Source organism: Diorhabda sublineata, chromosome 9, assembly GCF_026230105.1.
Source record: "Diorhabda sublineata isolate icDioSubl1.1 chromosome 9, icDioSubl1.1, whole genome shotgun sequence".
Taxonomy (NCBI): Eukaryota; Metazoa; Arthropoda; class Insecta; order Coleoptera; family Chrysomelidae; genus Diorhabda; species Diorhabda sublineata.
In genome coordinates this window covers 24133915-24161857 of record NC_079482.1, presented here as the reverse complement: position 1 = coordinate 24161857, position 27943 = coordinate 24133915, and the positions used below count along the sequence as shown (strand labels likewise).

Here is a 27943-nt window from a genome sequence, read left to right as displayed (position 1 = left end):
AGAGATTTTATTTAGCAAAATTCCGGTTTATATTTGAACCAACCTGGTACAAACTCGCTGTATTTGTGTAACCGCCATCGTACATTAGAAAATTGTGAGCTATTGAAACGTACGCAATATAAGATGTTATTACTATTTTGCGGAAAACCTCCAAAAATTTTTTCACGACCATCCTCTATTAGCGAATCTTGCAGGTGAAGTGACGTACGTCAGGGGGGGCTCCAAGTAGGCCGAGTATAAAAGCAAGAAATCAGTGGTGTGGATCGACTGTAAATAGTGGTCCTGTGCGTCCGGTACTTTCAGTTGTTAAAGTGTCATGGCGTACTTCGTCACGTCGATTTTCTTGGTTGCGCTGCTAGCCTCAAGCGGTAAGTGCGGTATATAGGGTGATTCCCGAATTTAAAAAAAATATATATAATTGCTCCATGTTTTTGAATTGATATTGCGAGTCATGGAATTGAATTATTTGATTTGTGTTTATCATATTTTATCATTTTATTTTATCATTATTATCAAAATAGTGTTTCGTGAACGGAAAGTGTCTATTAGAATGTTTTAATGCTAAATGTGAAAGTATGTTAATTGGTGTAAATGGATATTCATTCTACAAAATTATCATCATGAATTAATTGGATTTTTTGTTGTTAATAATGTTAAGCACCTCTACAATATAATTAATTAGTTATTGTTATGTAATGAGTAATTTTTGGAACTCAATCTCATGTCAAGAGATATTTCTCAATATAAAATGATCTATAAACACGTTTTCCAGTCATTGATTATATATTCTCTTAACCACGGCTTCTAGCTTTTTTTTTAAATAAGAATTATATCGCATTTTATTTCAATATAATGAGCTGATTTATCGTTATCGTTTTTTCCATATAAATCTCTGATAATTTGTCGTCAAGAACTATGTATATTGAATTGAACCAACTCTTCCAATATCGTACACAAACTATTAATAATTATTGTTATAACAATCGTAATATCATACAATATCAAATTTCTACAATGCTTAAAACAAAAAAAATATGATTTCAATGAAAGGTATGTACTTGAGGGACAGTAATTATCGATTCTTGGCTCCCCGTTCAGTGATATTCCTTTTCTTGATAAGTTTGGAACGGTACTAAAACTTTTTTCAACAAGATAGGATAAGGAAAACTCGATCAGAAGCTTTTGGACAGTTCCACATAGTCCAAAATTTCTGATACCCTCTCTTAAACGTCACTTTAAGCTCTCGCATATCATCGAATGGATTTATGATTCACGGTGATATTTCAAACAAGTTTATGCAAAATTTCAAGCACAGGTCGTAATAATTTGAGCGTCTGAACAAGCGTTGCGGACGGGACGACGGCCGGCGCGGCAACGGCAAGTTTCGACGCGTTGTATTGAATAAGAAATGCTAATTTTTAGTTACTAACAGTCGCTGAGTTTCTGTCTATATTGATAGGAGGAGTTGAACCAACATTTTAGTTATTCACTATCGAAACCAAATAAATTTTCATGGACGCTTACGATCCAATTTATAATCTTGTTTCAAGGTATGATTTAAATTCTTAAGGAAACTCGTTGAATTCATGTACCTCTCAAGTTTTTTTAAGTATTGGTCTTATATTTTGATATTTCGTTCTTTTCAATGCCTTAAGAAATCTCAAAACAATATTTCAGTAATTTTTATCTCTTGATTTCTTTCACTTCCTTCTTCAAGATTTTCCTTTGAAGTTAATTCCAAAAAAGCGGAAACTCGGGAGCAAAAAGTTTCTATGATAATATTAGAGATAAAATGAGGAATATTTATTGTTACAAGGACAACAGATTCATTATAGATCATTCTTTGTTTCCTAAATAGTTTCTGAGTTACTTATTTATAGGAAAATATTCCACATTATTGATTGGTAAATCTTGTATATTAAAAGTGAATTCAAAATCAATTAAATAATGATAGATATTGAATAGAATTCATTGAAAATCCATAATTGCAAACAAATTTGGAAGAAATACCGGGGTCAGAAACAAAACCACAATAATGAAAAGATAATTTGCCAGTACCAATCCACAAGAGAAGAGAACAAATACCTTTAACTATCTAGGAATAACATTGAGATAAACAACTAGAGACAGGATAAAGGAAAGGGTTCAAAAAGGCTATCAAAATTATGGAAAAAACCTATTAAAAAAACATAAGCAAACAAAGCAGTTATCACGATAATCAATAAAAAGGAAGAAGAGCTTAAAAGAACAAAGAGAAAGATAATGAGAGATATTACGGAAGGGAGAAAGGAAAGCAAAGAAGAATTAAGAAATAGAGAAAGAAAATATAGTGAGATGCATAAAAGCACAAAGACTGAAACTGAAATGATTAATATAATAATAACGCAATGGATGCCATTGTGGCCAAGGAGAAGAGGCAAGCCGAGAAAGACTTGGAAAAACGAAATTGAGGTAGACATAAGAGCACTTAATATAGAGAACTGGATGGCGAAATTCCGGAACCGAAAGGAATAAAAATTAATAACAAAATCAGTCAATACAAACGATAAACTATAAAGAATAACAAAAATGGAAAACGAGGAGTAATCCACGCCAAAAAAGAATAACAACGAGCTAAATGCGATAGCCATAATCCAAAGGATTGAAAGGCTTGATAATGATGATGAATAAGGAAAACTAAGTAGATAAGAAACTGTAAGAAAAATAAGCAGCATTCGGAAAATAGTAGGAATATTATAAAAAGATGTGAGGAAAAAGGAAAATCACTACACTCAATGTTCATACATCTGAGAGCAGCATTTGACTCAATCCAAAGAAATAACATGTGGAAGATTTGACACAAATTGGAAATACTGAAAAAAATGATAACTATCACGTATATAAAAGAGTGAAAGAGAATGTACAACTGAATGGACAAACTTCAGAAGACTTAATGATGGAAAAAAGGATAAAACAAGGCTACTATTGGTCATATTTACAATTGATTAAATACTAAAAAATATATAGAGACATATGGACCATCTAGAAAGAACCATGATCTCAATAAACCTAGAAGACTTGCTATAAGCAGATGACATCGTAATTATGGTAGAAAATGACAGTAAATTGGAAGCACCAATAATTGATATAATAGATATAGATAAATGGATAATAAATATATTTTCGACGCCCTAGAGAGGACAAAAGGAAAATTGAGAGGAAAAATACGAATATACAGAGTGGCCACTTCGTATGAAGAACTTTTAACTTTCCATTGAAAGATATAATATCATTTTGATTCACAATTGTATCCCATCAATCAACATCCTTAAATTAATTAAATAAGTTAATCAAAATGTGTCACGTAATTGTATGAAGAACAAAGAAGAGGTCAAATTTCTAGTTCTGCCAGAAAGGGTGGAAGTTGTTGGAAGGGATCGTACGGAATTTAGAGGGAAATCAAAGTATGAGCTATGGAAAAAATCAATTATTGAGCCACTAAAGACATAGATAAGGAAATGATTGAGGGAAAAAACCATGACTGTTTTACTAATAGAAAATTACTAAGTATTATATAAATTTACAGAATAAGTATCGGTTTCAGCTGAAAGCAATCAACATCTTGACATAATAAATGATAATGCAAGTTTCTTGACCACATTTCCCAAATTCTTATCACCCGAAAATAGATCGAGGCATTCTATCGATCAAAATATTTGAATTATTGGTGGGTGTTTGTATTCATATTTATTTTAATGGATGAAATTTGTCAAGTTAATGATATTCGTGGCTTGAATCACCTTGTACAAGAATGAGTAGCAATATGTGTTTGAATGTGAATGTGAAAGTTGATTACCTTGCAGTTTTCTCTAAGTTTATACAAGAGACGCGTTCGTATTGTTAAAAATTCCAGGAATTTTTAATCTCTGTGATTAAATTATCATTTATATTCATATTAATTTTACGTAAAATGTTTTAGTTAATTAGAAATATACGATGTCCGTCTAATTGAATAGAGACTTTGCCTTGAACAATTTATGTCTTATTTATTCCAAAATATTTCAAAATATCTTGAGAAGTTCATAATGCCATTTAGACCGACTTCCAGAATAATATTTATGTTACTCCTCTTCAGTTTCTGAATTTGTTTGTTCAATTCAAAAATGATACGACGAAGCTCTTTATTCTTTTTCCTCATATTTATCCAATAATGGCAGCGGTTCTCATTATGTGAGATTTAGATCTGATGATGATTTCAGATATTAGAAACATGGCAATAACTTTGATCGCGTGATTTTCATTCGCGATTAGCTTTGTTCAAAATGTTCAGTAATAAAAGGGTGGTTCAGAATTTCATTATTAGATTTTTGTAGTCTTGTCAGACCCGCGTATTCAAGGAGAAACAACTATATCAATCACATAATCAAAATAGTTAATAAATCCTTCATGATATGATTTGTATTAACTAACATCCTTTGTATTAGCCTGAACTATCACCATTTGGTTATATTCGGAGAGATTTATTACGTTTCTAAGAAGTTATAACCACTGACTCGAGTATCTAATGTAGTCACGTGGTAGGAATTAGACTAAAGCTGAGAACTTTTTCATTATTAACGGATGTTCGTGCTAGTTTAAGCCGTGCTGTAGTCGAAATTGTCTTTGACAACTTTTTTCTACATAATTGATAACCGATCGATCAAAATTCTTCAAAATGAATTACATAGCTGTTTCAGATGGTGTTATGAACCAATTGGTCCACATGATCGCTTTCAATCGACAATTTTAAATAAATCATTTTGATTCAGATCGATTTCTTTTAAATAACCAGATGTTCCATACACTTTCTTCCACTTTTTCACAATTCAAAGATAATTTGATGTTTGGACTCTCCCTGTAAATCAAGTTTCCCACAACGACATTACTAACAATCCTTAACAACATGTTTTATTAATATTCTACACACCCAAATTACTCAAATAACCTCAACTATCTCGCCTATATAGTCAATAACAAATTCAAATCTCAACCTTGATTACAACGTCAGTACGAGTGAAATCTTCGGAATCAATAAAATTAACGATTAATTTAATTATTATAACAGCAGGTTTTTTTATGCTTCAGCGGTAATAAGCGAGGTTAATAGGGTCGTTTTTACTTACCTCGGTTCAAATATCTTAGTTGAGATATGAAATAAATGATTATTGATAAGATCTTGATGGTTCTGTATAATGTTTTGAAGAATTCCAATCCAACATCATCTCTAGTTTCAATAATAGAATTGTTAAGAAAAAGACGTTTCTCAAAAACTGAAAATATGCCAGTTAGTTCTGAAAAACATTGCTTTCCAAATGAAGTTTCAAAAGGAAACACTAATTCAACTTCAAAATTTCAATCCACGTTAATTTTTTTATCAAGATTATTCCACAAATCCGTGATTACATCAATTTTATTAAATCTCTTTGAGAAATTTGAAATTTTCCGCTTTCTATTTCTCTTTCTAAACCACTTAGGGGTAGGTTGTGATTCTATCTAAAATTATAGCAGTTGAGAAATCAGGATAATGTCTACTGAACTAATAATCAAAATTACCTTAACTGACGCACGTTTCGATAACCAAGTTATCGTCTTTAGAGACCGAAGATAAACTTACTTGACCCATTTATTCATACAAAATTGTCCCAACAATGAACTTCATCCCACTATAAAAAACCATCCCAACAAGTAAACCAATCTTCTTACATTCTTCAATCTCAATGCTTCTAAATGCATCCAACGGTTTTTTTAACAAGCTTTCATTATTTATATTTGTTTAATGATCATGACTGACTGCGTGCTAGGCAATACGTTAATTTTTTTTGAACTGAAGTGCTCTTTAATCTGCTCATCAATAAATTTCTTAATTTGTCCAATGTACTCCTCGTCACAATCTTCACAACTTCTTATAAAACTCCAATCAAAATATGTTTAATTAGCATTCCCAGTTTGGATTCTCAGTCTGGGAAATAACTAAATCCCTCAAAATATTCCTAGTTCTTTCCGTCTGATTTGCTGCAGCTTTTGGACTTTAGTAATCGCTTACAATCAGGGATGTACGTTGAAATCGCTCTCTGGTGGTACTCGTTAATACCATGAATCTCATGATATACTAAAATTGTTTATAGATTGGGGAAATAGACAAACATCTTCTCTATGAATTTAAGGCTGCGGTATTAGCTAGCCTTGCAATACATCATTAGATCAAATTGTTAGTTGATTCTCGTGCTTTACTCCCTAGCTAATCTAATCTAATCTAAAATATTACTTAGACTGATCAATCGCTAGTTGTCTCTAGATACTTTTTGACTCTTGTAAATAATCATTTGTTTTCTTTTTACTTCTCATGTGTAATTGAAACTTTTTTTAAACAGTAAATCTTCCAAATAAATCCAGATATTGTTGATAAATTTGCAATTAGATGAATTTTTCGATTGTCTCGACGTAATCCTACATCCATTTATGGTTTTAACTAAATTGTAGCCTATCCCAATCTTACGAATTTGAATAGGAAAATTGTTTCGTGTAGAAACGAAATGATGCAATAGATCCACAGCATTAAGCTGTTTTTTTTTGTCACTTATGCAATCCGTACAATTATTTATCAATTGAATGAGGATATTCTGATTCCAAAGATTATATTGAAAAAGAGAAAGTTTCTTAGTTGTTTTGAGCAAAACTACTTAAATTATTATTATTATACAATATAAATTTAATAAAAAAACAATATTTGTATATTATATTTGGATAATAGTTATATATTTATTAGAAAACTTGTTTTTCGTGTAATCTTCTTCATTCTATTATGGAAATTCATTCCACGTGCAGTGAGTGAATTGTATAAGAAAATCTTTCTTTGAAAACACCACATTCACAGTCCTACAGAGTCACCATTCCAGAAAGGAATTATATAAATTATACCCTAAAAAAAATTCTCCCAAACTCTCCCAAATAACAATATCCCATCAAGTATCTCTCACTTCAGGTTCCAGGTTTCTGAAGATGTCAACTTCTCGAGTTAAGAAACGGATAATTGTCGAATAGCCCAAATACTATTGAAATAATCATGAAAGACTAAGGCTTCGGTCTTCTATTAAATGATATATACAGGGTGAACGCTTTGATCGACTTCTTGACGCCAGGCGCAAAGTCAACGGTCAATACATCTCATACGTGAACGACGACGTCTCGTTCACAACAGTAGTCGACAAACAGTGATATAAATTCGACACTTTTGGCAGCACTTGTGTTACTTGAAGAGAAGACACAAGATGATTGCATTCGAAGAAAAATCTGAGAACTTGTGCAGGAATATATAATAAAACTGCCATCAAAAAGAAATCTCAATTACCCAAAGAAAAAGTTGCTTGACACTTTGATTGTATAGTGCACAATAACGTTGGATTAATTCAATAATTTGACTTTTTCTTCATCGAATTTCGATATTTTCTGTTGACGCTAGATACGATGTTTACGCTGCAATGGTTCGAAATAACTAGAGACGCGGCGTAAAGCGTTTGATTGGCACCTACGGCGTGACGCTGTACGCGGCCGACGGCGTGTATAGGAAATCATAGTCTAATTTTTCCTGGTTTTTGAATTTTTTAACTTTACTCTTCAATCCTAGACAGAATTACATTTTCTTGTATTTTGAGATTAAAATTTCACGATTCTTTACAACTCTGTCAATATTAGGTTTTTCCACATATTGTAGAGTTTCACTAATATTAATGTATCCCCTAAGCAATAAAAATCGTTCCACGGGCATACTAAACAATCAGTCTGGAGTGTTATTTTATATTAAATCTAAAAATCTTTCGTAATTTATTCAATTTCATCATTAGTGATACACCTTAAAATTGTTTCTGATAAATTTGCCTGTATCTTGCAAAAGATAATTGAACTTTTCTATTAACCTTTTGTGTTATTGGCAAACTAACCTTTACTATTATTAAACATATTTTTATTATTGTATAAACTTATATTTCAACAAAATATTCATAAATAACGCTGCAAATAACCTCTAAAAATCGTATAATTGCTTCGATGGCACATTTGATTCATCTTCTTTATATTACTTTCCTCACCTTCGATTAGAAAACTTTCTCTTAAGTTCTAATCAATTCTCAGTTTCTGTTTATTTTTCATTAAGCTGTGCTTCACTTTAATAAAAAATATTCAAATTTTCTATAGATGCTGATGTAACATACCATGAGGAATTTGATGTAGCTCTCAACACTTTTTTGAAATCGCTGCAGTATTTCTAGGTTGGAATTGCTTGCAGTACCCCTGAATGCCGTACGTCCAAATTGGTCTAAATATAGCCTTGTACAACAACAGTTTGTTGTTGTACAACAGATTTACGGCCAATCGTCCAATACTTTTGTTTAAATTTAAGGCCAAGTTGTCTCCTTTTCATAAATATATTTTTTTGCCAAATTAAACGTCAATTTTAAAATCATAATTGAGGTTGAATACTGGTGGTCTTATATATGGAAATTATTAGTTTCAAGGGTATAATTATTGAGTGCCAAACCAGGACTGTATAGTGGATCAATCGATGTTTTGAATTTTCAAATGTGAGAGCTCGCATTGTCGTGGTGGAGAATGATTCGTCTTCTGCAAATAGTTTCCCTGATTCTGTCAAACATTTTTGACAAATAAATGGGTGGTTCTAGCGCGAACAAGCTTCGTTGGATTTGGTTCGTCTTGAAAAACTCATACAGTCGATTGTTATTTCGGTTTAGATGTATAGATCCATGATTCGTTGGCTGGACGACGATCTTATAGACGTGACTGCACCGCATATCTTTGTACCAACCGCCACGAGCTTTTTTTGAGGGATTGTTAAATTACGCGAATCAAATCTTCTTGACAGCCAAGTGTTCATGCAATATCGAATGTATACAACTGGAACTCATCCCCAACTATGCCCAAATCTTTGATTTGATTCCATTTTGTGATCAAGATGGACGTTTCAAGTGTCTGTAACAAGTCTTAAAGCACTCGTACGACTGTATGTTTATCATTAAAAATGTTAAACTTTATGAAGGCATTATCAGATTTGACGTATCCTCATCAACGTTGCCATATTTCGAAACTTTAGTAACAACTCTCGTAGAAGGTTCCTCGTATCTATGTATCTATCTTACATAGACCAGGTATCACAAGATTTTAAAAATAGATTAATAAGTCATCAATGTGATAAAAAACTGCATTATCTATGATCTAGGAAAAAACATGAAATCCTTGGAATAGACTTGAATAAAAAAGGAAGGAAATTTGTAGAAACAGTTCATTTACATAAAAATGTAAATTTAGATAGAGTTTATGATTATCCTTGAAGGCAATGCAAGTATATATAATTTATATTAATAGTCACAATTTTTTTGGAGTTAGGGATAAAAAATCTTTGTATAGTTAATCATAATAGAAGTTTCAATAAAAGGTTAAATTTCAATGAAGACCAAAATGAGATAATAAGAAACCTTAAATTTTATTTATTGAATAAGACTTATAATCAAGGTTACGTATTATCGAAAATAATAGAATCCTAGTTATATTAGCAATAATTTCTCAATATTTGACACGTTCCAAAGGTGGTTTTCTATAGAAATACCATACAAAACAATTCAGTAGAAACTACTTGACTCTTTGACATTATTCTCAAATGTCAAGGCTTTTATATTATTCTCAACACCAATTGAATAAAATTATTACGAGTTTCTTCCTTACGATTTATTCAGTTAATAAATTCACATTATTCGAATTGTAGTAATTCTCACATTTTTCGGAAATAAATTTTTGTAAATAATATGAGGAATACAAATATGGGAATTTGTAATAGCTCAACAATAAATATTAATGATTTTGTCAATAGTGTGCCTGTCAAATGAAAAAAATTAAAAATCAAATTATTCATATTCACATAACTAATTACACCTTATAAATAATAAACTTTAGATTATAACTTAATTGCTTCAAATCCACCTTGAAGGCGATCATTAAGCTATTGAACAGAAAAGAAAAAATTCAGTTTTACATACTATTTTCTCAAAAGAAACGAGCATTCGTAAAAGTTTCAAAAAAGTCTTGAATTAATGAACTTTTTTAGGCTCTTACTAAGAAATTCTTCCAAACAAAACAAACCAAATATGGATTGAAAAAATTAGAAATCGTGTTGATTGTTTTGTATTAATAGAGATTCATTACTGGAGAAAATAAGAAAATAAAAAATTCCTGGAATCTTCGTTAGATATTAAAAAAAATTATGAGTTATTCAGGATTACCAAAGCAATACGTTAATAGTAAGATATTTCGTATGCAGTACAATCTTTTCCAACTTTCAACCTTGTTCAAATGACGTAAATTTTCCTTTTATGGCTGAACGCCAAAATACAAGGAATTTATTTTTGTGCTAAATAATTCCACCAACCTAACCTAACCAAACCTTTCTCATCTGCTTGGACTATTCCTGAATCCACAGTTCCAATATTTCAAAAGCATACAACAATTCCTGATTACTTAATACAATTTTATACTTATTGTTTGATTAATAGTTTTTTCAATGATCTAAGTGTCCTTTAAACCGGACATCAACATTATCTCTTTGTTTGTCCAATATACTTTCTGTCATAATCATAACAATTGCAGTGTAACTTCCTTAAAACTTACGTAATAAGTGGAAAGGGATAAGATTTATTGTACCTTACCAATATCCGTTTTATGCGTCTAAGCTTGACGACAAGAATATCAAAAAGGTTCAAAACCAGAGATTTTATCAAGAGAAATGAAATAGTGCGTTTTCTGAAATAGAATTTCGAAGAATGGAATGAAGCCTAATGGATATTTTACTTCTCGAACTTTTTTCTTCCTCCTCTTCTATTTTTTTAACTTCCTCTTTCACAATTTGCCTTCTCCCCTTTTCCTGTTTTTTTATGATGAGTTTTTCCATTCCATTCCCACTAGTGGGAATAAATGAATGTCCAGCGAGGCAGTACGTCCTTACCTTGTTAAGTCATAATACTCTGGGAGGTCATCAGGAATCCCAGAGATACCGTTTGAGGCTGACTAACGCGCTGTCATTCATCCCTAAGCCACGGTTGTTAAGAACTTATGATTATGGATTCTTTTATCGACATTTACTTCTTCTTTGTTATCTTTGTTATCTGCAGGCGATTATTGGGAAGCACATTTTTTCCTTATACATCACCTATCTGATTGGTTCGTCGGTTGTGTTTCCTCTTAAAAACTGGAGAGAACCAAGAACGAACACTGCTTCCGAAAAAATCCTATCAGTCATTGGGATGCGCTGTGTCGGGTAGATCAATTCCCCAGAGACTCGCTTCGAGGATTTGGGATGAATCACTTCCGTCTTCTATCTGACCCTCTTGGGCGCTATTTAGAAACTAAAAACGCATTCGAATGAGCATCTTCCAGACTCTATTTACCATGTTCAGGATTTGTATCCACCAATACACTCCTTGAACGAAAAAATAGTCCAGAAAGGGCGAACCTACTTTAAAAAAGTCAAGACGGTTTCATCGGTGGGAAAAATGATGTCAAAAAATCGACCGAATTTGCAGAAAGATGAAAGTGATTTTCTATCAGGACAATGCACCTTCTTAAACTCCGGTTATCATGAAAGCTAGAATGGATAAGCTGCATCGTGTATATGTAGATCTAGCGTACAAGTTTTTCTTTATTCCTAATCTTAAAGTTTGATACAAGCCTAAATAAGATTAAGCTTCTGGTGGTTAAAGAAGCCATTTGGTTTTAGTGAACTATATGTTCTAATATTTTGTTATAACTGACATCAAAAGTTTATGAAGAGGTCAACGTTCCATTTTCTTGTTCAGTGATTTTACTCTGTATATTTAACAATATAAAGAATGAAAATTGTTGAAGAATGTATGGAATTATCTATATATTCAAAAAAAGGTGCAATTCTATTGTTTATACTATTACAAAATGCTTATAATTCAAATTCTAATTAACAGTCACGACTCGCAGTATCCAATCTACAAAATATTCAATAAATATTGCGAAATATTAATTTTCTTTTGTCTTTTGTTAAGGTTTGGCACAGCAAACAAGTGAAGAGCCGAAAAAAGAGGAGAGTTTCGAGTCTGAAATTTGTAAAGATAAAGACGCCGGTGAATGGTTCCGTTTAGTAAGCGGAGAAGGTGATACTTGTCGAGATGTTATACAGTGTACGTCATCGGTAAGTATCTATAAACTTCTTTCGAAAAAATTATACAGTAAAATACGATTAAAGAAATAATGTTGTCAATTTTATATATATATATATATATATATAAATATATATATATATATATATACGTTTGTAAAGAAGTTTTCATTACAAAGAGTGTTCCTGAGAAGTTGTATGACCTCATAGTGGGGAGGAAACTTCACGAGATTCAGTAGTAAAAAAATGTAGCGAGTAATATATTTTATTGAACCTAAACTTTCTTTTCTCGTAAACCACTTTCAAAATACTAGTTTTTGATACATTTACCATATTACCAAATTCGAGTACACTCCTGCTGTAGAGCTTCGCATGAGCTCCTGGGGGCGCATTTGAACTACTTTGGGAATCATTGCCTTAGACAATGATAGATGGAAAAACGAGTAGTTAAATAAATAAAAGATCGAATTGAAGGATCGCACTTTATACAAAATTATTCGTACTAAAACTCGCTGATCAAAAATAATTTCAAGCTTAACTATCATCTTTTGACTTTAAAAAATTGAGGAATGATTAAAGCATGTATACACAAGTGTGTGGACACTTTAAATATTAACACAAGTACTTCTTTATACGTTTATTTCATTTCTACTTCATCATAGTCGTCGTTTATATCATACATTCTCTCAAATAAATAGACGAGACGAACTGGAAGCGAAGTGAGTGAACTAGTCTCTTATATTCAATGAATATCTCTGTAATGACGAAACTATTCACTTGTTGCCCTACATTCTTGTTCATGCAGCTTCCAAGATTGCGGACATTGTTATCCTGAACGATTTTCGCATTACGTAACTGTAGACAGTTTCATGAAAAGAGTTCACAATGAAAATTGTTGAAAATCATGTCTTCATATGTTGCTCGTGCACGTGTTAAATTGAAAACAAAAAAATATTAAATTGCAACTATTCGTTAGTTACAATTTTATTAGGTGTAGTTTCATAGATTCAAAATATTGCTCAAGATTTAGGCAATTATTCTATTGTCATTAGTCTTTAGTGAGGATACAAAATTTCAAATGAATCCAACTTTTCTCAACAAATAAAATCATATCCAAAGATACCACTACATCGATAAATAGTACAAACATTTAAGAAAATCAACGAAGATAATACTGATCAGACTATACTATTCACAGATTTTAAACAAGTTTTCGATAATATAAAACGAGAAAGGAAGGAAATTTGTAAAGTATTGGCGAACCTAATCAAATGAGATGGATAATTCATATAATGATGGAGTAATATACAGTAAAAAAAGAGAATTGATCGATTACAAACTTTCTTGGGTACAACCCACACCAAAAAAACGAAAAAATACGGTTTCCAATAACTACAACTACAAATTTCCTTGCTGGGCGTTGAGGATGTGAACAATATATCCTGTCAAATTCACGTGGTCCAATTAGTTAAAGCAACTCCAGAAAAACTAGAAGCTTCTACAATGCCCAGATTCGTCCATCTTTGGAGCATGTCTCGCAACAATTCAACGTAAAGGCGATCCAGCGTTAACCAGAAACTTGGATAGCTTAGAACATAGAAGGAAGGTCGCTGAGCTGACACTGTTTTACCCATACTACCAAGGTTGATGCTGCTCCGATCTGTTTAATACAATCTCACCTAGAACAGAATTTGCTTGACCTACTGGAATTAGTAACGTCTATCCCGAACACTGCAGCCTACATAAGTTGAATATCAATATCCACGGGCATCCTACGCGGTAGGAATCACTCGAACTACTCAAGTGTAACAGAGTTCACCCCCTTGTACTTGCTTCCTACATACAAAAAATCAACTATAATATTAAAGTAGACAAGAATTTCACCTTATGAAAACGATATAGCCTTAGTATTAAGATGTGTGAAAAAGCTAAAAGATTGGAATGAGGAAAAAATAAAGCAATGTTCACATCCAGAAACTCAGTTCAACCAATCCAAATTAAGGGAAAAAAATACAAGAGTAGTGACAACTTTTGAGTACTTAAGTGTCTTTGTGAAAGAAGATGACGATAAAACATTAAAAACTGATTAGAGAAAGCATTTAGGGCACACACACGAACACAAAAATGGAAATGTATGAAGCAGCGATAAAAATAACTGAAGAATGTTCGTGGACAGACTTTTCAGAATAATTTGGTGTCCAGGAGACAAAGGAATGGGAGAAAACAATGTAGAAGAATCAAAGCCCAAAAACTAGGATTGTGCGGATACATTCACAGAACAAGTGGAAAGGATACAATGAGGATAATGGAATGGAAATCAGATCTAAACAAAACAATATAAAAGCTAAAAATAAGATGGTTGTTCGAATTCAAAGGATGAATATCATGGAGAAAGAAGAAGAAAGTACAAGGCAAACAATTTAGAAGGAAAATAGTAGAAAGAAATGAAACACTAGGCAGCTTTTAGATGAGAATACAATAAACTGATTTCTTGCATATGACTATCATTTCCATTGGAATGTATCCAGCTAAAATAACTTGTATACAAAGTACTTCTAAAATTGATTCAAAAGTATTGGGAAGATTTGTTACTCACAGCATGTCCTTCACCATTATTGCTTCCAAACCATTGTTATAGACTCCTCGAAACCTTGGTGGTACCATTTTTTGAGCATAGATCTGAATGAGTTCAATACCAATAGGTTCTTAGATCACTGTATTTGGTTTAGCATTGTTTTGTTGTAAGAGAACCGGATTTTGATTAACTAAACCTATGTAACCTCATACATTCACATCGACCATATGGAAAGATTTCGAAGAAGACTAAACCTTCATAATTTCACAAAACATACAACAGGACTTGAAGTGACTCCTCTGACCGCTTATTTTCAATTTTCTTTCGGCATGGTACTCTACTTGACTTTCGTTTGAATCTCGGTTAATTCGTATAGCATTATTGGACAACTTTTATGTAGTTATTTTTAATGGAGATTTATGGTATCTTTAGAAGATTCAACGGAATTCGATAAAAGAGGCGAGCTGGTTTTCTACAACTTCCTTTGAACTTCAATAAAGTAGATGATTTTCAAGCGTCAAATCTCTACAATTAAAACGATTAAACCAACGCTGTGCCGTTCGAGAATTCACTGTGTCTTCACCTCCAATTCCACATTGCCTCTGCTACGGCTGCTTCAAGCTTTTCTTTCCAATAATTCTTATTAATCTACAAACTCTACTATTTATTGCACTTCATACTATTTATCATAAAAACGTACTGGGTCATCAATAGAAAAAGAGATTGATTGAAAAAAAGAAATTTTCATATATGAAACTTATAAAAAACTTTCCAGCCGATAATTGGAGAAAATTTTTGAAAATTTTGGTTAAAGCGTACTTTAAACCTTACATATAATACTTTCTTTATTTACCTATATTGATAACTAGTTTTCGTGCTCCAAGAAACCACTTAAACGAACATTTTATAGCTTCGAGCCTAAGGGTTAACCTTGTCCTATATATTCCGACTTTGCTCACCGTAATACCGGGAGAAAATAAAGGATCTGCACGGTACTTGTTTATTATTTCATTTCGTTTCAACCCAAGTCTATTTTGAACTCAGTTGTACGTTTTCCCTTCTGATAAATTGATAATGAACAAGGTTTGTAAATGTAACACCCAAATAATTTGTGAGAAGTTAATTTTTAAACGTTAACTTTATCATCCTGTCGTTTCGATCGCTGAAATTATTAATTCGTGCATCCCTGATGGATAAACAATTCGGTTACAGGGTCTACAAGCTATTCGTTGTCCTGCCGGTCTTTACTTCGACATTGAAAAGCAGACTTGCGATTGGAAGGATTCCGTTAAAAATTGTAAGCTGAAGAACAAAGAGAGGCGTGTGAAACCTATGCTTTTCACTGAAAAACCTGTTTGTAATGAGGGTGAGCTCGCCTGCGGAGACGGTCAATGTATCGAAAGGGGTCTTTTCTGTAACGGTGAAAAGGATTGTCAAGATGGATCCGATGAGACTACTTGTGGTAAGTACAATTATATTTATTTGGAATTCTCTTCTTAAAATATTTATATAAAAGCTATTTACTTCATATATATTATATAACGTATGTTTGAATACGACGAGTGTTTATACTATTGACGACGTTATATAATCCTCAAGTGTTCAATATGTAATACTTGTTTTAGCGAATTCTCGGAAACAAAAATTTCTGCCTTTCATTTCGATTGACTGAGATCCCTCTTTATGTTCGTTCCAATAAATTCAATGGAGTCTAAACTCACAATTGCAATTGTATTCAGCTATATCTCTTTCGGTTGCATCTTCAATGTCAACTCTTGAATATCAATACGGTTCTGTACACGATTTGAAGTTTCTCAAAACACCGTAAAGGCAGGAAATATTAGAGCTTCCGCTGCCGTTAATAATCTGAACGTTACAACCCACTCAACGTACTTCAAATGCACCAATTTTGTATTCGAATGCAAAATATTAACTTTTTCACTTCTTAGGATTCAATATAAAACCTCCAAAAACACGACAAAGTTTGAATTTGAGTCAAAAATTATGAAATAACTTGATGATTCCATTTGTTGTTACTCACAAACTACTAATACTTCTCTACCTTTACAGATGTTTCTAATCTTTTAAATCCTGCATTCCTTGTTTTTCGATGCTACCCTTATTTGTTCTGCTCGGGGCCTTCTCCGTCTTCCTTTCTTGCTGCACACATTTTCCGTATTAGTCTTTCTTCTCCTATCCTCATGAAGTTATCCATCCATCTTGTTGTCTTTTCTTAATTTGTTTTGATTTAGTTCTAAGCTCGAATTTTCTCTGATATTGTTATTCTTTGCTATGTCGTATCTTGTTTTATTCTTCATTTTTCTTCGACATCTCGGTTCTTTATTTTTGCTATTTCTGTTTCTGTATACGAGTACATGTTTCTGATCCAAAAGTCAATATGGATATGGCTAATTTTTCAATGATTTCTGCTTTCATTAGTTTTGGTGTTTCCTCTTTGTTTCGAAACTGTCTCTTTAAGCTTAATCCAATCTATCATCTTCTGACTTTGCAGAATCCTTTGCCAATATTAATGAAACACAGTTGTATCTCTTCTTCTGCTCTTATTGCATTTTCAGCTTTACGAAGATGGTACCAGGAGTACCTGGCCCAACAAAAAACATCGTCAAGCTTCCTAAAATAGCCATTAACTGCCGACATCCGCAGCCATTTTTAAAGTTTGGGAACAGAAAATAATAATCCGAGGAGGCTAAATCTGGCGAATAGGGTGCATGAGATAGTGATTCAAACATTAATTCATTTATTTTGGTCATTTCAATAACGATTGTTTGAGCTGGTGAATTGTCTTAATAAAACAACAATTTCTTTTTAGCCAAATGCGGCTGTTATTACTCGATTTCTTCGCTCATAATTCGTATAATATTTGCCGTTGATAATTACTCCTTTTTCATGATATTTAATGAAAATTAATCTACGCGCACCATGACTTTGCTTGCAGATGGAACAGTCTTCGTCTTCTTTAGAGCCGGTTTTCGCTTTTCAGTCCATTGTTTTAATTGTTTTTTTGGGTGTAAAGTGACATTTCATCCATGGTTATGGAACGGCGCGAAGATTCGACCAAACATTTGATGGAAACGTTTTTGTTCAGCAAACGCGGCACCCATTTTGCGTACAGTTTTGTCGTCTTAAAATTTGCGATGTAACACACTTTTTGAAATGTCTATTATGTCTGCTAGCTCGCGCACTTTCAGTCGACGATCATCCAGTAGCGCTTTGTGGATTGTCTTCAACATTTCTAGAGACGTCACCTCATTTGGTCGACCACTGCGATGCCAATCTTTGTGGGTCGTACAGTCTCGTTTAAACTCTTCTTTACTGTCTCACCCAGAGTAGCATTATTTGTTCGGAAAAACAGTCTCCTTTGGGAGAAAATCTTGTAGAAAATATCTAGGTGCAAAAATCCCAAGCGATCTACATTCAATTCCAATTTTTACTACACGTTCTGCGTAAGATCTACAGTTTAAACATTTATATCGTTCCAAACGCCTATTGCGTTAAAATATCTATACAAGAACGTTATTTTTGTTATCACAGCTTCAAAATATAATTTCATCGAAACATACACGTAATGAGTGTCTTGGTTTTAAAATGTATTCTTGTCAATCATCTAGAATTTATGGCTGATATTTCGCTCACACTTGTTTTGGCTTACATAATACACAATGATGTTTCTTATTTTCAATAAAAAAAATCTAGTTGCAACTTAACGCACGACATGTTACTTATTTTAATAGCTTCTGGTACGTAACGCATTAGCAATATACACTCGAAAATTTCATCTCTTGAATAAGTGATTTGTCTAAAATTATTCCGCATTCTAAACGACAGGCGAAAGCGAAAGTAAACTTGCAAGTCATCGTTCTTACATGATTATTATACGTGCAACATATACAACAACCAGCATATATACAACTGATTATGACATTCTCCATCTGATATCTCCTAGTAATTACTAGTTACCACCTATTATAAATTTGAGATGAGCAGTCGTATGATTAATAACTCGTCTAGCTGATTTTCTAATTTCTCTTGATTACGTTTTTATTAACGGCGAGGTATATAACGTTATTATTGTTGTATGAAACTTATTCTTCATAAGTAAAAGTTTAGTAACTCATACTTCACCTTTATGTGGGTTTGTTTGTTTGCGAGCTTGTTTGTTTTTAACTCTCCTTTGAACTAAAACCGGGTCCACATCTCACATAACTTCTTGTATTGCGTAGCTTTCGGCAAAAATTTTTGCGACGCACATGATTTATACCAAGTGTAGACGTAGTGAATTTCATTTCATCATTTGTTTCCCGCTAGCTTTTCAGCTCTATTTTTGTCAACACCTTCATCAGCTGTATCCGTGTAACAAACAAACATACACATTTATTACTCAATTTAAGTTTTTTGGGACAATCTGTATATGTATCAACTTAATAGATATTTCTGGTTTCTTATCATGGGCAAAAAAATGTGGAATCAAAAATGCTCGGGTAAAACATTTCTGTTTTGGAGAATGCAAATTGTGTTGTGGTGAATGGCACGATCAGGTTAATTTTTGGTCAAACTGAAAGCTTTGGTGGTGACTCTATCATGGTTTGGGAAGGGTCGCACAGAGTTGGTACCAGTGAATGATGGAAGACTAAATGTTGACAGGTACATAACCAATATCCTAGAACCCCATGTAGTGCCCTATATGCCTCATTTCGGTGACAAATCTGTGCTAATGCACGATAATGCTCGTCCACACGCTGCTAGTACAGAAGAGGTCGAGATACCCACCCTGAATTGGTCTGCACGTAGCCCGGACCTTAACCCGATAGAGCATGTCTGAGACCATCTAGGATGGCAAATTAAGCAACATCCGGCACCAATAAGAACACTAGATGATCTTCAAAATGTTTTGTTTAACTTCCGGGAAAATATGCCGCAAGGATACGTTCAGAATCTGTTTAAAAGTCTTCCAAGACGAATGGAAGCTGTTAAACTAAAACGATAGTAATAGATAATAATAATGAAATTCGAAAAACAGGCAACACATTTAAAATATTTAAAAAATAATGAGTGAAGCGATAATTTTTGTGGGATGTTTATAAACAATCTCACTTCAGTACGATGATACGATCCCGTCCCTGTACTACACCTGATCTAGCGGCTTCTGCGGCGATGCGGCGCTCGAACTCCCACGCAGCTTTTTATTTGTACTGTATAATGGTGCCGTTGATTTAGACAAATAACGATTGTTTCTGCGATAAACAGACTCTAGATGTAGTACTTTGCCTTAACATTAATATAAATTATATAAAACTACAATATATATTTCCTACGAAGTACCAATTTTAAAATTGAACAATGTTTTCTATTCATAATATATCAAATTAGAAACGACATCAACTGAAATTTAATATTGGCGAAAATATTTTGATTCGATAAATATCGTGTATCTCCTTGTACGAAAGGCCACGTAACTCGATTAGTTACACAAAAATAAACGAAAGTCGTACCAACCGGCTCCTGATCCGACCGACGACGACATACCTTCAGGTGTAAAAGTAAGAGTGGTTCTTTCTGTTTGTTGGTATCTGTATCGCGTGACGTATTTATGTTTACGCGGTACCAGAAGATTTGATTTGCATAAATATATACAAAGGCGAGATCCAAAAAAGTGAAACTTATCCGAGGAGAGATATTTGGAGGGTAGTACAAACTACCAAACTATCAGTAGCGTACCATCTACTTCTGTAATGATTCTATCAAGGGTACATTGTGGTTTTATCGCTAATTTAAATACGTATTGTGGCACATTAGTCACTTCGGATCTATTTATTCTAACGAGCTTTCGAAAAATTAATTTGTTATCGACCTTCCACTCCATTCGAAGAATTTAATGAAATTTCAGCGCCGATTCCAAAACCTCCCCTATCTATAATGCTCACTTAAGATTGAAATCAAAGTAAATAGTTAACAGGTTGGAGTTTAGCCCAAATAGCGTGAGAACGCGTTTCCGAGCATCTAATTTTCACAAAGTTTCTGGGAAAGGAACCCCAGGCCCCCACTGAGGGCATTCCATACCGCTACATCCCACGGTAGAGGTTTTAGTAGCCCCAAATGGTCCCAATCTGACCTTGATAATAATTGTATTAAATATTGGATGGAGCCAGGGTTTCAGCTCGGTTTGTTTTTGTTAGCAAACAGAATACCATTTCCCTACCATAACTACCACTTCACTAATTTATTATAAAAGGTTAGCTAACAAACGACTGGTATTCAAAAAATTAATTTGTAATAAGAGGACAAGAAGATAATAATAAATCTCAATGAATGATATTAATGAAACAATTTCCTATTAAAAAAGGGATGGTCCATGTGTCGCCACTGCTGGTTTTTGACATATTTCATAAGAAGCGGCTAAGTAGTTTTATATTTGATAGTTAAATGAGGCGAGCTACATTCCTAAGATGGAAAGTGGACCGGCGTGCCACGGCCGCTACACTTCTGATCATTGTTGTAATCCAAGGACGATGGAAACGATTATTCGTTACTTTTTGTTATTTTCAAACTTATCACTTTCTTCTCTTATAAATAATAATTGATGAATACGAGGGTTGCTACCTAAATTTTCAGATAGGCAAAAATAAAAACATTTATTTATAATTTGATAGTTCTTCATTAATTTTTAAGCATGTGTTTGAACCAATTATCAACTGCTTCTTCAGGTGTAGGAAAACGCAATTTATTTTTGAGTTCCGAATTGTCAAATTTGACAGCCAAATATTCATGCATTATCGTATGTATGCGAGTGCAACTGAGTATGCCAGAAACTCACAGATCTTGCAATATCAGTTTACGCACAACCGATTTTGAACGACCTTCACGAAATTCATTCTGTAGCAAAGTTCGACTACGATTGAATTCAGAAAAACATCGGAATAGGGTGGCTCTCGATGGTGCTCACCACCGAAAGTCGAAGCGAGTCGATCAGCACATTACTGTTGGTTTAATCAACATCGAAAGTCTTAAAAAATCATCGCAAGCGATTAAATTCCATTTTTTGATCCAGATGGTTGTTTCAACTATCTGTAAACGCCTCAAATAGCACTAGTACTCGTATGACAACACGTTCTGAGTGTGTTCCGATTTGACATATCATATCTTGAGTAGCAGACCCCGTATAATAAAGTTCTTGTAATTTTCTTAGTTCAAATGTATTATTCATAAACTAGACAACAATTTCAATATTATTTCTGTATATATCATGTTCATTCGTTCGTTATTAAACTTTTAATATAATATTACACAATTGTTGTGTTGAAATATAGTGTGTAATTGAAATGAGTACACTAATTCTTATTGGTAAGATTTCGAATTTACAGTCTCGCCATTTAACGCTTTCAAATTCACATGCTTGGAGAAATAATTAATATTTTTACTAAAAACAAAGAAGTATCAAGCGAGTTATCACACAAAGTTAATTTTTTTAACTGTGAATCGTGCCAAAATCAACTGTATTGTAATTAAAAGATCTCAATCCCAAAAGTGTTAGTTTAATTCATACTACACCACAAAAAGCCTCCAAAATTATTGCTTCAAATGTAAACGGACTTGGTCAGGTAGCTGTTGCTAGCTAATTGGATATGACCCACGTACATTCCAAAAAGTTTGCCAGCGTTATGAGGAGACTGTACCCTTTCATAGGCGACCTGGAACAGAACAACATTAAGAAATCGTCACCTTAATAATGTTCAAATGCAACTACAGCTCCATCAGTCAATAAATAGTAAAACGAAGACTGCAGGAAAATAACTTACTCCAGCTAATCGGCAAGAACGTCTAGGTTTTGTACAAGATCATCTGGGATCTATTCTGTTCTCATATGAGACCAGAATATGCCTCCATGGTAGCTATCGTAGAAGGAAGCATAAGAGTGATTTGCAGATTGCTGCATCGAAGAGCGGAGTGCTTATAGAAGAGATCCAGGGTGCAATGTCTATAGGAGCACGAACCAAAACTGTGTTCCTTCGTAGGGGCGACCGTGTTCACGTAAGAAGAGGTTCAACGGTTGATAGATATATCGAGGAGATTTTAGGAATTCATGTGGTACCTGAGGACGAATTTAGTGCTCACCCCGCCTAAATAGTGCAAGATTATATTGCAGAAGTCGTTTTTCGGGTTATGGAATGGTCTGCATGCAGTCCAGACCTAAATTCGTTAGAACATTCATGAGATGAGCTTATTAGAAGAATTTAAGTTAGATTTTCTACTTCAAACTCGATCCCAGAGCTTATTGTTGCAGAAAGAACAAGAAACAATAGCTAACGTGATTAAATCTATGCCTAATCGTATGATAGATGTTATTAGGGCAAGAGGAGGTCATACCCATTATTAAGAAATCAAATGCTGCGTTTTAAATTGTTTATAAACCTATTTATGTTAATAATAAAAAAGCTTAATTTGCTTAATTAATTTCACCAATGTCATTTGTAGTTCGACATCAAAGATCCGCAATCTTTAAACATGCATTCTTACTGATATTCCTGATACGTACTTCACTGAAAGAAACACGATAATAAAATTCTTGGAACTGTTTTTACGGATACGTTTGAGAACACGAACAAGTTATATTTTAGCAGAGACACGCGAAATTCATGATTTTGTAGTAACATTTCTTATACTGAATATTGTGCAAATATTAAAATAACTATTGCCTCGAATATCGTGCGTAATGAGAATGCACAGTTGCTTCATTACTAATATTATATAAGAACAAAAAAAAAATGTGGTCTGACCATATCGTAACCGGCACGTGCGAAAAATATTAACCGCAGCATGAACCTCGACGATGTTTTCAACATTTTGTCGATTTCCAAAAAAATATGCGTTCAAAAATGAGAAATTTATTAATTTATCTAAATATTACCAACCACACTTAACTAATTTATAATAATTCACTTATCACTATCACTTAACTAACTCGAATCATTTATTTTAATTCTCGATTACTTCGCTAATTCGTTTTGTTAACTGCGACTATTTATTATAAACCGCGCTACATAAACTCCGTATATATATAAAAATAATTCTCCAAAGATCTAGAAACAAAATAAATAAATAAATAGACCTTGCTAGCATTATTCAAATGTAAATAAACCGCTTGCTATAAAGAGTTATATAAAAAAAGATCAAACGAATTCCGGGTATTTAATCAAAAACGGCGCCTTCGTCGAATTTTAGAATCATACTATATCCAAGCAGGACCGGCTCCAGGACGGATATCTGTTGGTATAAAAGTTGTTCTCAATAACGAGATTTTTAAATTATTACCGAATATAACAGAAATACCAAAAGCTTCAATGTTTTGTTTTGTGCAGATTATTATTTCGAATTTTTTACGTACAATAAGGGCTCAGAAAAAATTGAGAAAAAAAAATGAGATCTGGGGATCTTATAAGTCGATTATACGTTTCATTTCACCCACTAAAATATCTCATTTCGATACAGATATCAAATACAGAGTTTTATCTATTAAAAACAACAATAATTGTTCGAAAATTCGAAACATCCAGTGTAGCGACACTAAATTCCGGTTTATATTTGAATCACCGTTGTATAAATACTACCCAGCAGTATTTTTTCATGAAGCAGGACTTCACAAAATTTATTGGAAGTTGTAAGAGCGTCTGGTAGATGACACTGCCATTTTGACTTGTTTCCAGATCGTTGACAGTATTTACAAACATACCCTGAACTTGAGAAAGTTGGAATTGATCAATACAAAGGAGACAAATAGCTTACTGACTACCCGAAAGAAATTGAATTAATTTCAGTAGACATAATCAGATTCTCACCATATTATCCTTATTAAGTAGCAAACTAAAATAATTACTGAATACTTTTAACTTGTTTTATACTGTTTATGTAATTCTCTGTTAAAAATTTGAATTAACACACTTTTCCACAACCAATCGGACACTTCTATCCCTGAAAAAACTACACAGGTTGTCAACTCAGTTTTTTCTCTAACCGAAAAAGGAAAAGTCACGGTCGTACTAAATACCTCTTTCTCACTATTAAACTAACCCAACTTCTGGCTAAACATTTTGCTGAAACTCTCCAGCCAATTTTAAATAATTACTACGAAATTCTCGCAAAGTCTTAAGACAGTAGATTAGAATTCATAGGTCTTAAGAGCCTATAAAAATTGTTGTATGTTGAAAATCATGTAGCACGGAAAAACACACAAATAACGGGTACCATAAATGAAGTTTGAGATGGATAAGTACCTTGAAATGCTTTTGCTCTTAACCCGTTTCGTTCAACAACGATTTTAGAAAAAATACTAAGGGACTTATAAAATTCCCAACTTATGTATATCAGATGGCATCTTAACTATTCCTTCTTGACCAAATTGTGACATATTTATGTAAAAATGTTTGTCTTAGGACTAGAAATATTCAACATTAACACGAAATGCTTCTTATTAGTTAGTTTCAATAAATAATCTTCACAATTATTATTTAGAATTCAATAACAAACATTGTTTTTTGTTGCAGATATCGACAGTGATCCCAACAGTGCACCGTCATGTGATCCAGCTGTTTGCGTTCTTCCTGACTGTTTCTGTTCGGAAGATGGTACCGCGATACCTAACGACTTACCGGCCAAAGACGTACCTCAAATGATCACAGTTACTTTCGACGACGCTATCAATAATAACAACATCGGATTGTATAAAAATATTTTCAACGGCGAGCGGAAAAATCCGAACGGTTGTCACATCAAGGCCACATTCTTTGTATCCCACAAGTATACTAACTACTCGGCTGTTCAAGAAATGCACAGAAAAGGTCACGAAATAGCTGTACACTCAATATCGTGAGTACATTATAACATTAACTCTTTATTTAAATATTAATCGATTACTTTTTTGTTGCATTATCATTTTACCGGAATTTTCATAACAAAAATGAAATTCTTACTGCAAGATTTTGATTAGAGATTGTGTATCATGTGATACTTATATATACGAGGTCGATTTGATGGAAGATTAACTTTTCAGTGAATACTTTGCTGTGAAAAGAAAGTTTTTCATACTTCTAGATCTATACACTTAGTATAGTTTTGACGTATTCATCCATCTTTTGATAGTTATGTTTGCAATCACCTCTTCATTCATTTCGAAGTCGGTTTCCATCGAGCTATAGTACAAAAAGTAATTGGAAGGAGCCGAAGAAGGTGGATATGGTAATAAATCGTGAAGCAGGCTAATTTACCTAGAAAAAATTGCAAACAAATATGCAGGCATATAGTCATTATGGTACAAAACTTCATTCTTCAACAAATGCAGTCGTTTGAGCATCTACATGTATCAAAAAATCAGCTTGATATTAACCTGTCATTGGTTTTCATTTCTCGAAATAATCAATGAAAACTAATAAACGTTTTCTGCAGTTTTCCTGCAAGCGGTTATCACCCAAATGACCATTTTTATACGATGGTTGTTGATAAAGATTCCGATCTCAACAAGTTAAGAAGATATCTGCGCTTAAGTTAATATATTCTCACTAACTTTACAGCTGTTTTGGAAGCCAAATTGCTGTTTGGAAATCATAAAAACTTGTCGTTTGTAGAAATGGAAAATGAATGTTTTTTCAAATGCAATTAACCTACAAAAATGAAGAAGCTGAACACTGTGTACTACAAACAAAACAGATGATTGCAAAGAGGAAACCTGCTACGATAATGCAAAAAAAGTTTCATCCATCGGAAAAGATTTATTCGCGCTTCTTTCTTGAAGTACTTAGTCGAGTTTTTATTCGCACTACGCGTAAAATTCGCGACCGCACGAATCCCACTGACTGCGCCAATTATATATTTAACTTTTGAAAATTTATTATTAAAAAACACAAATTAAAATTATTAATTTTACAAATATAGAATGAATCTAATCAATCTCAATGATTGAATTAACTAAAATTCATTGGAAAGTGCTTACAACGATCCTATTTTATTTTTAGAATATTCTAGATTTTTCTTTTTTTATTTTACAGTCACAATGATGACGAAAGATTCTGGTCTAACGCAAGCGTGAACGATTGGGTAAAGGAAATGGGAGGTATGAGAATAATCACTGAGAAATATGCAAATATTACTGATAACAGCGTGGTAGGAGTAAGAGCTCCTTACCTTAGAGTAGGTGGTAATAACCAATTTACGATGATGGAAGAAGAAGCGTTTTTGTACGATTCTACTATCACTGCACCATTGAACAATCCACCTCTATGGCCGTATACCATGTACTTCAGAATGCCTCATAGATGTCACGGTAACTTACAAAGTTGCCCAACTAGATCTCACGCTGTTTGGGAAATGGTCTTGAACGAATTGGATAGAAGAGAAGATCCTGAAAATGACGAGTACCTACCAGGATGTGCTATGGTTGATTCCTGTTCGAATATACTAACGGGAGATCAATTCTATAATTTCCTAAATCATAATTTCGACAGGCATTATAATGAGAACAGAGCACCGTTGGGTCTTTATTTCCACGCTGCATGGTTGAAGAACAATCCGGAATTTTTAGATGCTTTCCTTTACTGGATCGATGAAATTTTAGCTAATCACAATGACGTCTATTTTGTAACGATGACTCAAGTTATCCAGTGGATTCAGAATCCAAGAACTATCTCAGAAGCCAAAAATTTCGAACCATGGAGGGAAAAGTGTGTAGTTGAAGGCAATCCCGCTTGTTGGGTACCTCACAGCTGCAAGCTCACCTCCTCTGAAGTTCCCGGGGAAACTATCAACCTCCAAACTTGTGTAAGGTGTCCAAATAATTACCCATGGCTCAACGACCCGACAGGTGATGGTATCTTCTAAGTCAGCTCTAGTTAAATTTGTAGGGTAGTATTGAAACAGTGGTGTCCATGGAAGATGGGCAACTAGTGATCAAACGTTCTCGTATTTATTATCTTAGCAATGACTGGTATGCGTGATTTTTGTTGTTATAATGGAAACTAGGAATTAGACTGTTTAACAAATGCTGAAAGCATGGTGAATCTCACAATTTATGTAATATACACTCCTACTAGGTACTTTTGTAAAAAACATGTTTTTTATAAGTTTTATAGGAACGAAATAAAAATTTTTTCAACAGTTGT

General features: G+C 33.3%; 1 protein-coding gene across 1 annotated transcript; it reads left to right on the top strand.

The window, feature by feature from the left end:
* The first annotated feature begins 248 nt into the window (after positions 1–248).
* Positions 249–27943, top strand: LOC130448735 (chitin deacetylase 1). The gene is made up of 5 exons (XM_056786231.1): positions 249–368; positions 12093–12238; positions 15993–16242; positions 25337–25658; positions 26834–27943. Exons 1-5 carry the CDS (start codon positions 317–319, stop codon positions 27660–27662), a joined length of 1599 nt encoding a protein of 532 aa, XP_056642209.1. The 5' UTR covers positions 249–316; the 3' UTR covers positions 27663–27943.

Coding starts and splice junctions, on each gene's coding strand:
- LOC130448735 (XM_056786231.1), top strand. CDS start 317: ATGGCGTACTTCGTCACGTCGATTTTCTTGGTTGCGCTGCTAGCCTCA. Junction 12,239..15,992: donor TTATACAGTGTACGTCATCG/GTAAGTATCTAT, acceptor ATTCGGTTACAG/GGTCTACAAGCTATTCGTTG. Junction 25,659..26,833: donor ATAGCTGTACACTCAATATC/GTGAGTACATTA, acceptor TTTATTTTACAG/TCACAATGATGACGAAAGAT.